At 37.4% G+C, this 13,942-nt stretch overlaps 2 protein-coding genes across 11 annotated transcripts in view; one reads left to right on the plus strand and one right to left on the minus strand.

The window, feature by feature from the left end:
* On the minus strand, positions 1–3,114 carry csrp1b (cysteine and glycine-rich protein 1b). The gene is made up of 6 exons (XM_004068822.4): positions 2,974–3,114; positions 2,084–2,193; positions 1,486–1,654; positions 1,187–1,316; positions 1,005–1,098; positions 1–624 (listed from the first exon to the last, which is right to left on the minus strand). Exons 2-6 carry the CDS (start codon positions 2,190–2,192, stop codon positions 548–550), a joined length of 579 nt encoding a protein of 192 aa, XP_004068870.1. The 5' UTR covers position 2,193; positions 2,974–3,114; the 3' UTR covers positions 1–547.
* A 1,758-nt stretch (positions 3,115–4,872) lies between these two features.
* nav1b (neuron navigator 1b) overlaps positions 4,873–13,942 on the plus strand; it is an 80,180-nt gene continuing 71,110 nt past the window's right edge. For 9 of the 10 annotated variants that reach the window (XM_020703234.3, XM_078947241.1, XM_078947243.1 and 6 more), the window contains exon 1: positions 7,495–7,636. The gene's annotated coding sequence lies outside the window, so the exon portion shown is untranslated. Of the gene's footprint in view, positions 5,237–7,494; positions 7,637–13,942 lie in introns of those variants that run through there. The other variant, XM_078947240.1, reaches the window with a different exon arrangement.

A 13,942-nucleotide genomic window follows, 5' to 3' on the forward strand; every position in this document is an offset into this window, starting at 1 on the left:
TATGATTTCAGAACCATTTAATAAAAATAAATCACAGGTGGGTAAAGATGTCAGTCTTAGCATTTCAACAGAGACAGAATCATGTACTTTTCTGGTGTTTGAAAGAGATAATATGTACAACATTTAAAATTTAGGGCAATGGGAGGGATTTAAGATGAGCATTAGCATAAAGCTTTATTTAGGGCTGTTTATGAAGTTTCTACAAAATAATATTGAACTATCTTTTGTATTTTTAGACATTAAACAAATTGTGCTTTTGCTTTCCTGGAAATCTCATGTACTGTAATTAAGAGCAGACCTTTTAAACTAGGTTTATTACTCAAGAAATAAAGACAACGTGGTCATGCAAATACAATAACATGTAAGTGCTTAACTGTTTTGCATTTGCACACCAGGCTTTAAAGCATCACACCAGTCTGACAAAAGCTGCATGTTTTTAAGCATTGCTGTGCCTGTGGCTAGAAGGAAAGGTCAGATGTTGCCTTAAAGAGCCTGGAAGCTGTGATAGCACCAGATGCCAGTCCCACATGGGCTCAGGCCTCAGCCTTCACTGAGAATGAGCCAGAGCTCCAGCTCCCTGACCAAAGCCAAAGCCCTTGGGACCAAAGTTCTTTGCATAGCAACCTGTAGATGAAAATAAATGGAAATGGAAGATGATGGCATTAGAAATGAGTGTCATAGCTTTGGATTATTCACATGATCCACCTTTATGTTTATGATGTAAGGGCTTTCTTGAGATAAATGTTAAATTTTAGAACACTTTTGCAATGATCAAACATTTCAACAACGATATACTTTATTGTTTTGTAGTACACCAAACTGTTCGTCTTAAAAAACCCATTGTAATGCCTTTTATATTTGATTTTAAACTATTAGTATGAGGGAGAACACTTTCACTGTACAGGTTTCTTTTATGTACAACATACATCAAAGAATAATCTACTTAAAATGTTGTGCCCGTAAAATTCCCCGAGTGTGTTTTATTATGGCTGATGTGCACGGACCTTTGCAGTAGATCTCTCCATCCCTGTCAGCAAGAGTCGTGGACTCCAGGCCTTTACCACATTTGGCGCAACGGAAGCAGCCTTTGTGCCATGACTAGTGAACATAACGTTAAACATGGTTGGATTTAGTAAAATATGACAAACTATACAAAAATATTTTGTAGAAATACAGATGTTCTTACATTTCCTCCTCCGACTACCTTCTCTGCTGCATACACTGTCTTCCCACATCGAGGACAGACATCCGAGCCGGCTGCTTTCTGGGCAAACTTGGAGGCGTTGGGGTTACTTGTTGGACGGTGAGGAGCTTGTCTGGTCAGGGGGAAACAAAATATCTTCTAAAAATGATGTTAATCAAGTCTTGCATCCTCTGCTCGCTATTTCCTGACTTAATCTGACATCTAGATTAACAATTACCTCTTAAAAGCTAAAGAATGTGCTCGTTGGCTAACAGGGAAAGATGTAAGATTGTTTTGCTTACACTTCAGGCTTGATTCCAAGGCCTTCTCCTGTGTCCATATTCAGCGTTCCTGCTCCCCCTCCATAGCCGTAGCCTTTTGGACCATACTTCTTGCCATAGCAGGATTTGCAGTAGATCTCATCTGCATGAACAGCCACGGTTGTGCTGTCTAGGTTTTTCTTGCAAACCACTTTACGTGAAACAAAAAAATAGAAAAGAAATCCACCATTACTTGTACCGTTAGTTCTTAGGTTTTTGCAGAAACAAAATTACCTTCACTTTTAAAGTACTTTAGCATCCACAGTATATGACATAACCACAAAATCCCTGTCAAAGGTCTCTAAGAGGAACGTGGCTTAACCACACGGTTGTGTTTGGATTAAAAAAAATGTGTTGATGCTAGAAGGAGGGTGTGCAAACGTTCCTTCTACCATTTAAGGAAGACTAAATCTTTGTCACGTTTTCTTTGGATCCAAATAAGGCCCGAGACAGCTGAGTGGAAACCTGCAGATGCTCACTACCCTTCATTGATGCAAAATTCTTGACATTCTTTCCAAGCACTCCCAGCATTAGAAATGAGTCACTGGTTAACAAAAAGCTTAACCTAAGAAACACTTACTGCACAGAAAACAGGATTTATGCCAGCTCTTCCCTTCACACTGCACCTCCTCAGCAAAGTAGACCGTTTTCTGGCAGCAGCCACATTTATTTCCTCCTCCAAAGGGCATTCTGCAAAACCAAAAAAGAGTTTTGTAAGTTTATGATTACTATTTAGTTATTCATCAACCATCAGGTAGAGACTTATGTAAAATTTGAGGCATTAAAAAGCAATACCCATAAAAGGAAATGTACTAGGCTGTTCTGATAAATTGCTTCCTCCTTTTTTCTCCTGTTGTGTTAGCCGGCTGCAGAATATCTTTGACAGGCGTTTAGGAAAATGCTATAAAATGCAAAGCAGCTTCTTTGCGCTTAAAAAAACGAAGTCATTCTCTTAACAGATCCAGCATAGGCTGCTGTTTTCAGTTTGTTTTAATGAGGATGGAATCCTGATGTGTTTCATAATCATATAAAAAAAATATTTCGACATATTAAGGTGATTACCTCCTGGAATACTTAAGACAAACAGGAATTTCCCTTGATTTTGATGATTAGATGATTTTAGATACTGCTTTTTAAAAATACATAGTTTTATTAAAACAATAGCAAGTTACCTGAATATTAACATTGAAGATTTTTTACTACATGTTGTTTGTTTTGTCTGTTCAGATCCTGATCCAGACAGTTACATTTCATATATTTTAATAAAAAAGATATTAGCCATCTTACGCAAAACTATATTTGTTGCTTTTCAATATGATGAAACAAAATCTATAGATGTTTCAGAACTTCAGGATTTGGTTTCGTCAGAAAGTTATGTTTTTATAAAAGCTTATAAATCACAAAGTAAAAATATACTCTCATTGCAGCTTAAAATTCTGCTGGTTGGTGCTGAAACAACTAGATTCTTACCTTCTCTGAAGTGTCAGGCTGCTTCTTGCTGTGGCTTTATGATGAAACTGGGAGATGACTCAGTTAAGAAGAGGCATTTGTTTTGAGGAGTAGAGAAGAGTTGTGTGGACACCAGGCAGTACTGAGAGCTGAGGGAGGAGTCAGGGCATGGAGACACCAGGGAGGGAGATGGTCTAACAGACAGGAGGAGGCTGTGAGGCCATCGAGACACAACGATTCACTGTTCTTGTGGGTCTGTTGTCAGTGAAAGCAGCTAAACTGTATTATCACCTAATTTTATCCATTAAATTGTGCATAAATAAAGCATAATTATAAAAAAACAGAAAAAACAACTTATGGCAACTCATGGTGTTGTAGGTTATTAGAAAAAAAGGCACAGTAAAAGGTGATTTGTGAAACTTTAATTTTTAGCTTCATTTTTGAAAATCTTTTTTTCAGTTACTACAAATGTTGTGTTAAATTTCATTCTAAAACCCCAGCCGTCACAGTGAAGTTAAACTTACAAATGGAGTTGGTGTTCTGCATCCCCTAAAACTTATTTCATAAACCTTTTTGACTCACATAAATGGGGAGTTGGCAGTTATTGAATCTAAAATAGGGTTCCTGGACATGGTGGTGTATATGACTATAAAGTCCTCTGGGCCTTGCGAAAGGAAGTACAGTGCTATACGCCATTTACTATTTCACCATTGTTTTGCTCATCAGCTGAAAGGTTCACATTACTCCTGGATCTAAACTCAAACTCAAACATTATTTATTTGTATACCGCCTTTCATTTCGATTGAAAACACAATGCGCTCAAAACAAAAGCAAATAAAATAGTCGTAAAATATGAAAATTAATTAAAACAGAAAACACAGGACACTCTCACACAGATGGGACCGCTCCCTCACCAGATTTTTGTCTTGTTTTTGAGACTTTGTAACTGTTGATACATCGTGTGCTCCACAGAGTGGCTGCCATGAAGGACAGTGGGTTTGTCAAATGGTCTCCTGTCCAAAATTAAAAAACAAACAAAATGAATGGGGAAAAAATGGCAGTGATTCTGCCCACTGATTTTTTTCAGCTAAAGGTTTAAGGATCCGGGCAACTATTCTGGAGGTGATTCCTTATGAATCCCAACATTTTGGTATGAATTGGAAATGGAAATTGCCCTAGTGTGATCTACGATGTTGTCTCTCCATTGAAAGACGTGTGTTAAAGACAAAAACTGGGCTTGTCTGCCCTGCCATTTTTCTGAAATCCCAACTTTGCTGATGTCAAAGTTGACATGGGGTCAATCAAAGTGCTTATTAACTAGTTTTATGGAAGTTAAAGACAAATCAACATTAAATACATCGTAAAAAAAAAAACATCTTTCTGAGTGAGTTTTATGCTCCTTTTATGCAAGAGACCAGAGCTAATTTTTAAACTGATCCAATGCTAAAAAAAATCACAAGACGGTACGAAAAGTGTGAGTTAAACAGCATTAAAGTGCTAATTATATTTTTAAATTCAAAATGACTTAAATTTATTTTTAAACTTATTTTTCTGATTCTTCTTTTAAAAATTGTGAGATTAATATTAGAGTCCTTATCCTTACTTGTTGGAGGCGGTGTTGCATCACTCAACTGCCCCCGAAAAAACCTCAAACGAAGAGGAGGATTTTTACAAATTTTATTGGGTGTGTAACCATCAAACTGCTAAAAATTGCTCTTTGTTGGACCATTGAACACAGTTTAAACATGTCCAAAAAAGAAAACCCTTTCATGTCAAAAAAAGGAAAATATTAGACTGAGAAAGATATTCTTCCTGGTGACATTTGGATTCATTTTCATTCAGAAAATGCAAAAATAAGAGGGACACAATCTGCAGACAGTGGACGCTTCATCTGACTTCCTTGCCCTCTGATTCCTCCAGGCTCTTCACCATCATAGGAAGAGACAATGATGAACTCGTGAAGCCTATTTATAGCTTGCAATGGCCAACACTAGCCCTGTGTCTCTGCTCTGTGGACATCCGCCCTGGCAGTTATATAGTAATGTGCATGTGACTATACTGACGGAAGAAAAAGAAGCCTGGACTGACAACCCGATTATTCTGGAGGAATTGCCGTGGACAGGAAGCACGGAGAGAGATGTGAGGCAGGATTGGGGTTAGGATGTGGTCTGTCCATCAGTAAGTGGAAGAGCAATGATTGGAGTGGTGGAGTTCAGCCACGGCTCTTCTGCTAATGGTCCTTCTCCTGGAAAAGTCTCTTGTTGAAGCCGTGCCAAGTCAGCAGGTAAGCAGACAAAAAACTTGAAGATAGGAGCTAATGTGACCCGCAGAAATTGTGCTGTGATAAATGACAATGCTTGTAACAACCTATAATGCATTTCAATTTCTTTGTTAAAATGGGTTTTTCTTTTAACAGGCAAAACGTACTCCATGGAGTTTCATTTTACAGTTTATCACATGTATTAACTTTTGAACCCATAGTAATTAGTAATTGTTTTTAAATTCACCTGCATGATTACTCGTATTGATTTTTTTGTCTAAACAAACGGGTAACTTTAAAACTAACTGCAATTACTATTTTTATACTATTATAAGAGATGTATCCAAAGTTTCCCACAAATTAACTACATAAGCGCAAAACATTTCTAAAAAAGCAAATTGTAATTGTTTTTGGACTGGTTACCATAAATTTGTCAGGGCTGCATGGTGGTACAGTGGTTAGCCCTTTCACAGCGAGAATCCCAGCTGGGTCCCTTCTGTGTGGAGTTTGCGTGTTCTCCCCGTGAGTTTTGGGCTTTTTACCTCGGCCCAAAAACATGCTGCATGGGATTATTGGTGACTCTAAATTGTCCCTATAGGTGTGATTTTGTGGCCCTGTGACAGGCTGGAGACTTGTCCAGGGTGCCTACCCTGCCTTTGCCCAGCAATAGCCAGGCTAGGCTCTGATGTCTCTGTGACCCCTAAAGGGATACATTGGGTTAGGAATATAGATGGATTTGTCAGTGAAGCTCTCATTGTCATGCAAATGCTGTTCTTTTTTTAATATACACGTATATAAAAAAACAAATTCAGTCTGTTGAACACAAAATATAAAAACGTGTCTAATGCAGTTGGGGGAGACTATTATTATACTGTGCTACTGAATGCTTGAATTGAAATCAGGTAAAAGATGCAGCACTGGACAAACCTTGCCTTACTGAGCTGTTGACTCCTGCAGTGAAGCACACATGGCTGCAGTTCCATAAATCAGTCAGCAGAGGTCACACGTGGGTGGCAATTAGGTTTTCTGAACTGGAGACACGCCCTGTCTCATGATCCTTTCTGCTGTCTCCTATGTGCTGCTTGCTGTTAGCTGTGTTGATTGAGAAGGTGACAGGGTTCACTACCTGTAGCAGAACATGCAAGCATCAAAGCGTGGAGTCTGCACGTGATGAGAGAAAGGTGGATCAAGAGGCTATATATTGTAATCTCTAAAGCCTTGCGAGCTTGTTGACACTATCTTTTCACATTTAATTAGGCTGGGATTTTGCTCACTCATGTGAGATACCAATTTATATCTCAAGGTCAGACAGCCTTTTTGAAGCATCTTTCAGATTAAGAACTGTCTATGAGCATTTCTGTGTCCAGCCACGTCACATTTTGGGCTAATCCATGTTTATCTGCAGTTTGTGACTCAAAACCGAGTGTCATTTCCAAATAGCCTCAGTCTATAATATCTCATAACAAACTTCAGTTGTCCTGCTGAGCTCATGATGTGTGTGAGAGCCAATTTCCTCAAATTGGCCAAATTATTACTCACCAACACATTATCGAGGTTTGCTTTTTATCTCACCAGTGTGCCTGTCGTTCCTTTGCCCCTGGCACATACTACATTAGTCCCACCACACATCATTGGCTTCCTTCACTTACTTAGTTGATTATGTTAGTCATTTTGTAATATTTGAACTCACAAGGAGGGGGGTAATCTTAGTGACACTTTGCAATCCCTACTGTAGGATTAATTTAGAAGAGTGTGAATCCATGCTTCTGTCAGTCCTTCCTCTTAATCTGACACCACTGAACTGGCTCCCATTTGGCCCAGATTCTTGCAGAGGGTCATGGTGAGGGAGTCTGTGCCCTGTAGCCAGCTATCTACAAACAGCTGGTGACAATTCGAATTAGTTCAGTTGACCGGTTCTGGCTGTAACTCGTGACAATAAGCACCAGGCGGAAAAGGCACATACGCAATGCTGGGTTGGGACAGCTGAAGACAGGCAAACACAAAAGAGTGCACAGTCAGAGACACTTTTAGGAGCATTTCATCAAGTGAATGGCCCAATTTTAGCTCAGCACTTTTGTGCAGAGACTTGGACTGGAGCAGAGCCAGATCCATTTTCCAGAGTGTGCCTACTTGCTAAGTAGTCTGATGCACAGGCAGGAACTGCAGCAGAGGATCTGTCTTGATTATTGTTATGCAAGCAGGAGGAGAGCAGTCCCACTTTGATCCAGACATCGGACGGAGGCAGAGATGCCTCGTAGTTTGAATCTGCTGCTTACTGCTGCACATCTATGAGCAGCAGTCTTTGCACAGGGCATTGGAAATACAGATGGAGAGACAACACCTGAATATCGTCGTGTAGCATCCTCAGTCTAGGATTTGCTTCCTTTTTCTTTCACCTCACTAAGTTCAATCAACCTATCAAAGGTAAGTAGCAATTCTTTAAAATGATACCAGTGTACTCCTAATTACTTAAATTGTGTGGTAATTCCCAAAAAGTAATGTTGATTTGATAATATGGATTTTAGTTTGTTTGCCTTTGAATATCCATCAATTTATTCTTTGTGCATCCCTCGTCCTGTTCATGGAAAATCCACTTCTGAACAACTCTTTAAGTTGTAGTGCTACCCCCTTGAAGTATTAGTTGCACGCTAAATAACAGTCTTTTAAAGTTTTAGTGGAATTTCTATCTTGTTCATCATTATACTAGGATGAAACACAACATGGTCTGCCTGGTCAACTTATGGACATGTTTTGCCTTGTGTTTGAGGGACTGTTTTGTCCCCAGTAATGCCCCTGGAATGCTGAATCATACCAGTTTGCACTGAAATATGCCTCTGCTTCAAGCATTTACTTCTTATTCTTTTAATGTTGAGAACTATGCACTTCCTTAAGGACTCTCCATCCAAAATACTAATTTCATCTAATTTGGATAAATATAGCAGAAACATACTACTGAAAGCACTTTGCAGGTCTTTTTCAGCTGCTCATATTAACAAAAATCATTCCACTAGTTTGAAAATTAGGTAAGTCTTTCTAAATTATCCAGATTTTTGGCACATTGTGTTAATAATTTGAATATTATTTTTCCCCCTTTAAAATAAATAAAGCAATTATATTTTAACTACATTCCAAATGCATCACAAAATTCTACGGCTAAATTTAATGCCCATATTTGAACACGTGTATTTGTGTAATTAGTACTGCATTGATTTACTGAGACCTTCTTTTTTATGTTTTGCTTATAATATGGGAGGCCTGTATGTCCAAAGGGGCCTGTAAATGCCACGTCTCAGTGTCTTAATTCCAACTACATGAGAATGTTTGTGTTTATGCCTGCATGAACATGTTGTGGTGTTTATTGCAGATAAAAAGATGTTTCAATAGGGGAAATTTTTCACCCTATATTACTCAAAATAAGATGTTGTGACCCGAAAAGCAGTGATAAATATTTTATAAGTTCTTTTTAAAGATGTTATATAATGATGGGCCGTCGGACTAAACCTTCATGACTGAGGAAAGGGTGAGTCTTGTATTCAGCGGCGACAGGCCGAATCTTGATTTAGTGTAAACCTGATGTTAGGTCTAGAGAAAATGTGTGTTAAAATTTAATACTTCAGAGAGGTCTAAAAATATGTCTTAACTGTCATGATTTGAATTTGTTGTCTTGTTTTTGGTCCTTGTTCTGTCTTGTTTCTGTTTCCTGTTTTATTTTGAAAGTCTCCTGTCTTGTCTGTTTTCTTGAGTTTTACTTCCTTTGGTCCCCATCAGCCCTGATCGTGTCCACCTGTGTCTTGTCTGCCCTGTCTGTATCTAAGTCTTGTCTCTGCCTTCCTCCTGTGTTGGTCCATTACCCCTGTTATGGTGTTCATGCCTTGTTCCTTGTCCCTCGCCATGCCACAGTAAGTTTTTGTTTTGTTTTGTCATCCTGCTCTGCAGCGCTTTTTGTTTCTATTAAACCCCTTGCCCTTGAACCGTGTGCCTCCGTCTCCTGCATTTCGGTCCTCCACCACCAGTTCGTGACATTAACATAAAAAAACTAGTTCCTCATTTGTGGCCTTTTGAGTGTACTACAACCACTGAAGTTCAGACTTAGTAGGGAAGGTGATTTGTTGCCTCACTGAGGTCTATGAACGTTTTCCTTTTGAGTTTACAGAGAAGGTTTGCTTGTTTTTTTAATAAAAAAAATTGTTTGTTTTTTTTAAGCACACTTCAACATCTGATGCAGTCAGCCTTCAGATGGCCAGATGGGGGCAGTCATGTCAATTAAGAACAGGAAACTGGGCTTTTAGCCCCTATTGACTCAAAATAGTTAAAAACGTTTTTGTGAGTCAGTTTTTTGACCTCAGTCAGAAGTAACATAAAAGTGTAAATCACTGCACCTGAATTATTTTGATCATTCTGATATGTAACAGTGCTTGTTCTGGTCAGATTTAAAAGCTTCAGTGCTAAATCGGAATTTTCAAATTGTGTATTGCGGTTGACCATATCCATCTCTTTATACACACTTAAAAACCTAGTTTCCTTTAGACAGGATAGAGCACTATAGGACTCAAAGGTTCAATAGTGGAAAAAAGAATGAGATCTAGAAAGAGAATCTAATCCAGTGCAGCAATGTGTATCTAATCAAGCAGACAGTGTGTGTGTGCTGAATTCTTCCAGAAGTTATGAATCACTCTCAGCATGACATGTGGTGTTGCTGATAATGCTGAGTGTGTGAACTGTGAGCTCCACATCTGGCAGAGTAGTTACGGCTCCATGCGGTCGAGGATGACCATGAAACAGTTGACTGACTTTTCTGTTAAACAGTCTCAGCAGCTTGCAGGAAATAAGCACAACTTTTACATCTCCAATGTTTACCTTTGAGTGCTCCTCAAGGGTAAACAAGAATGATGCTTGTTTTATTGCCAAATATTGAACTTGAAATGTCTGGTGAACAACAGCTTTATCAAGATTGATTGAGCTGTAGGATGGTTAGTTATAAACGGTCCAACAACAGGAATTTCTTTATGGGTAAAACAACTTGATATTTCTAAATATAGTACGGTAGTGCATGATTCCGCTTTTGTTACTTTTAGATTGCATGAACCATCTTTTTTAAGTTTTGAATGAGCAATATGGATTTCTGAAAAAATCCTATTGGGAAATAACATCAATTTAGGTCACCTCTGCTTCTTTAATGAGTTATATTTGATTGTGCAGCAGTCTGTCCAAGTTCAATCATGCAGTTGTGCACTTGGCATTCCTTGCCAGCCTGTCATTTGATTGTGCCGTTCTCACACTTCTTGCAAACCAAACTAAAGAGACCGAAATCCTCCCATGTGCAGTTTATTATTTTTTATTATATTTTACTCTGCATTTTTGCCTAAAAGTGTAAAAGCATGTTTGTTTGATAATGTATGACCTGAACAGGTACTATTTAAGGCATGACTTGACTATGAGGTTCAGGTTAGCTTGGAGGGCTCCTCTCCTCTTCTTCTGTCTCTAATAATCCAGTTTCTAAAATGACTAACTGGTTACACTTTATGTCATGACGGGGTACCAGTAAAATATGTGAAAAATCTTGTCATTTTCTTATCTAGTACAACTTGCATAACTGCTGTGGCAAGCTGTTTGTTATATTGTGGTGGGTTTTCTGCACTGATCTCTCATGGAGCCACGTCATCTTAGTTTTTCAGGTTACAATAAATATTTTATGTGAGAAAAGCAAACCGAACATGACATATCAAAGAGAGATGGCCTCACTGACCTAAGGCTTGTAGTGTTGAAAAGAACTTGCATATAATTTTATCGTGAGAGAAAATAAACATTAACAAACAAAGTAAAAATTCCATGAAACATTTTTTTAAATATTTTATCAAAAATAAAAATGATTGTGTACATTTTTATCAAAAGTCTTTTTCCAATTATTGTTTATCTCTCAACATTCAATTCTCCTTTCTTCTTTTTTACAAATCTTGATGATTCACATCCAACTGTCTTAATTTCTTGTTATTTATATCTTAAAGATGATCTGAACATCTATTAATATGAAGTATTTTCTTTAGACAACGCCTTTGAGTTCAAAACGGAGGCGTTTAATGCAGCATCTATGTTGTTGAGGGATTGATATCACAACTGCTCTAATCATATATGTTCAGGAGCTGCAGAGGCTCAGGAGGTAAAGCAGGTTATTCACTTATCAGTTTAGGTCAGTAATTCAATACAGATTCCAGGAACTATCCTCAGGCAGAAAGCTAGGTTTCTTCTGGCCCTTTATGTGCTACTGTGAAAGATATGGGAGAAATAGAAACATACAAATTCTGCATCAAAAAGGCTTATATATGATTAATATGATATGATTAATGCAAAAGAGTTACATTGTGAAGATGACTATTTACTGTCTGTGGTCTGGATAGTGTACGAGCACAGTATGTCACGTCTGCAGATATGCTGATATTATTGCGCTATACTGTAAATTGAAAAAAATATACCAATGTAATCAGAGGTTTAATAAAAATAAATAAACTAACTGGAAGCATGATTAAGATTAAGTACTTGATTTTTTAATCATGCTAAAATTTGACTGAGCTAATTTCTTCAAATGTTTTTTTGTCTTTTAGTTTCTTTACAGTTAAAAAGCTATGACTTTAATTTCATAGAAAGTGTTAGGTTTTAGAATCCTTTGTGAAGTAAAGCCTTGTTCCCAAATGGCTTGCAAATGCAGATTAGCGCTGCTGCATAATCTGATAATAATCTTTTTTTTCATCAATTTGTCTTTTAAAGCTGTATTTTGGCTGGATTAGGTGGGTTGATTACACATCGCTGACAAGTCTTGAATGTCTAAAGCCGTCATTTTTAAGGCTTTCCCAAAAAATGCACTACAGACCATTATTAGGGACATAAAAGTGCTAATGGGTAATTCCCTGTAATCTGCTCACAGATTAACTAATTTGCTATAGAGTGGGCTTTAATGTCAAAAATGCTATTTCGTTAAACAAAAGAAAAAAAACAATAGAAAAAGTTGCTATTGTGTGCCTAATCTGAACTAGAAATGTCCAACTGTCACTTTATGAAAAAAAAATCAAGTAAACTAAAATGAAACAAATGAAAAAAATAAAAGAGAAAACCTAAATAGAATGATTTAAACTAGCTTTATGTATATATATATATATATATATATATATATATATATATATATATATATATATATATATATATATATATATATATATATATATATAAAATGGTGTCATATTTACAGGAACTTGGACATTGGACATTTTCTGTTGTCAGTTTTTGTGTACATGACTAGTTTCTGCAAAAATAAGGGATCTCACCTATGCTTCAGTAATCTATATAATTATTCTATCAGGCTTTATATTGTACTTGATGTATTTTTGTAAAAGAATGTTAGTGCACATTTTTTTGCAGACAATTTTATTAGTTTAAACATATTTTGACAATTTTGATTTTGTTGTGATTTGTTTTTACATCCAAACACGTGATTTTAAAAACAAAATAAACTTTCAAGTTTGTTAAGTTGTAGTTTTGCCTTTGCTTTTTATTTACATGAGAAAAAGTCAGCATTTTCTCATGTAAATAAAAAGCTTTTGAACTCTTTAGAGTCTCTGCAGTGATCAGTCTGAGCTGACCTCCCAACATGTATGTCTTGAAAAGCTGGGACACCAGAGGACAAGTTTAAAATAAGGAATCTGGGTCTTGGTACTATTTATAACAATTAAATCAGGTCTTGGGTAGAAGTAGCTTTGAGAAAATTACATTTTGGAGCTAATGCAATGATGCACTCTTTGAACCTTTACCTTCGGGTGGTGCTCTCTACAGGGCAGAATTTTAAGCGACGACTAAAGCATCTATTTGTCTGCAAAGTGAAAACAACCTTTTATTGGTGAAACTTTGTCAGTTTATGTGAATCTGACCAGATCTCATCATGCAAGAGGTCTTGAATTAGAGTTTTCACATTTATTGTAATGGAAAAATCCAAATAGTTGAAATGCTGTCATCAACATAAGACTTTCAGAATTGTATTTGGAATAATTTGCCTCCTGTCTTCAGTGCTCATTATCTGACTTTCTTGCAAAGCAGCATAATGCTCCCTGAGTGGTTTGGAGACTCTCCCAGAATATTGATGTTGAAAATTGATGTTGTGCCGACACAATGTTGGTCTGCTCATGTATCTTTAGTTTAACCACAAGCTTGATTATAGGTTTGCTTGAAATGGGTAGATTTTTTTACTGTTTGCTCCTCGTAGCGCTGCCTGATGCCCTGAAGTCAGGGAAAGAAGAAGCTCAAAAGTGACATAGCAGTTGAAACAGAAACATGAGCTCCATTACCGTCAATGATTAGATTAAACGTTTATCATTTTTGTCCTAATAAGTTGAATGTGTAAAAGCAGACTGTATGGAGCTGTTAGAGACGTGGAGATAATGTCAGTCTTCTGTCTCTTCACTGGTTTGTTGTCCTGCTGTATTGATTTGCCCCCACTCTCTGAAGCAGCACGTGGGCCTAAATTGTATTACTGTAAGCTGCATCATACTCCTCTAAGTGTGGCTTGTCTGTTGAGTGCAAGTTGGCTGCACTGCAACATGCTGTTGTCTTTACTGCCCTAACTTTCAAGCATTAACTCTGCTGGAGCTGCTTCATATTGAGGTAAGAGCAGATCCACTTAACTGCTGTAGTCTGACTGTTGATTTACATACAGAAAACAAATTGCATAATTTGTTAGTTTTAAAT

This window comes from Oryzias latipes, chromosome 5, assembly GCF_053564925.1.
Source record: "Oryzias latipes strain Hd-rR chromosome 5, Olatipes_Hd-rR_3.1".
Classification (NCBI taxonomy): domain Eukaryota; kingdom Metazoa; phylum Chordata; class Actinopteri; order Beloniformes; family Adrianichthyidae; genus Oryzias; species Oryzias latipes.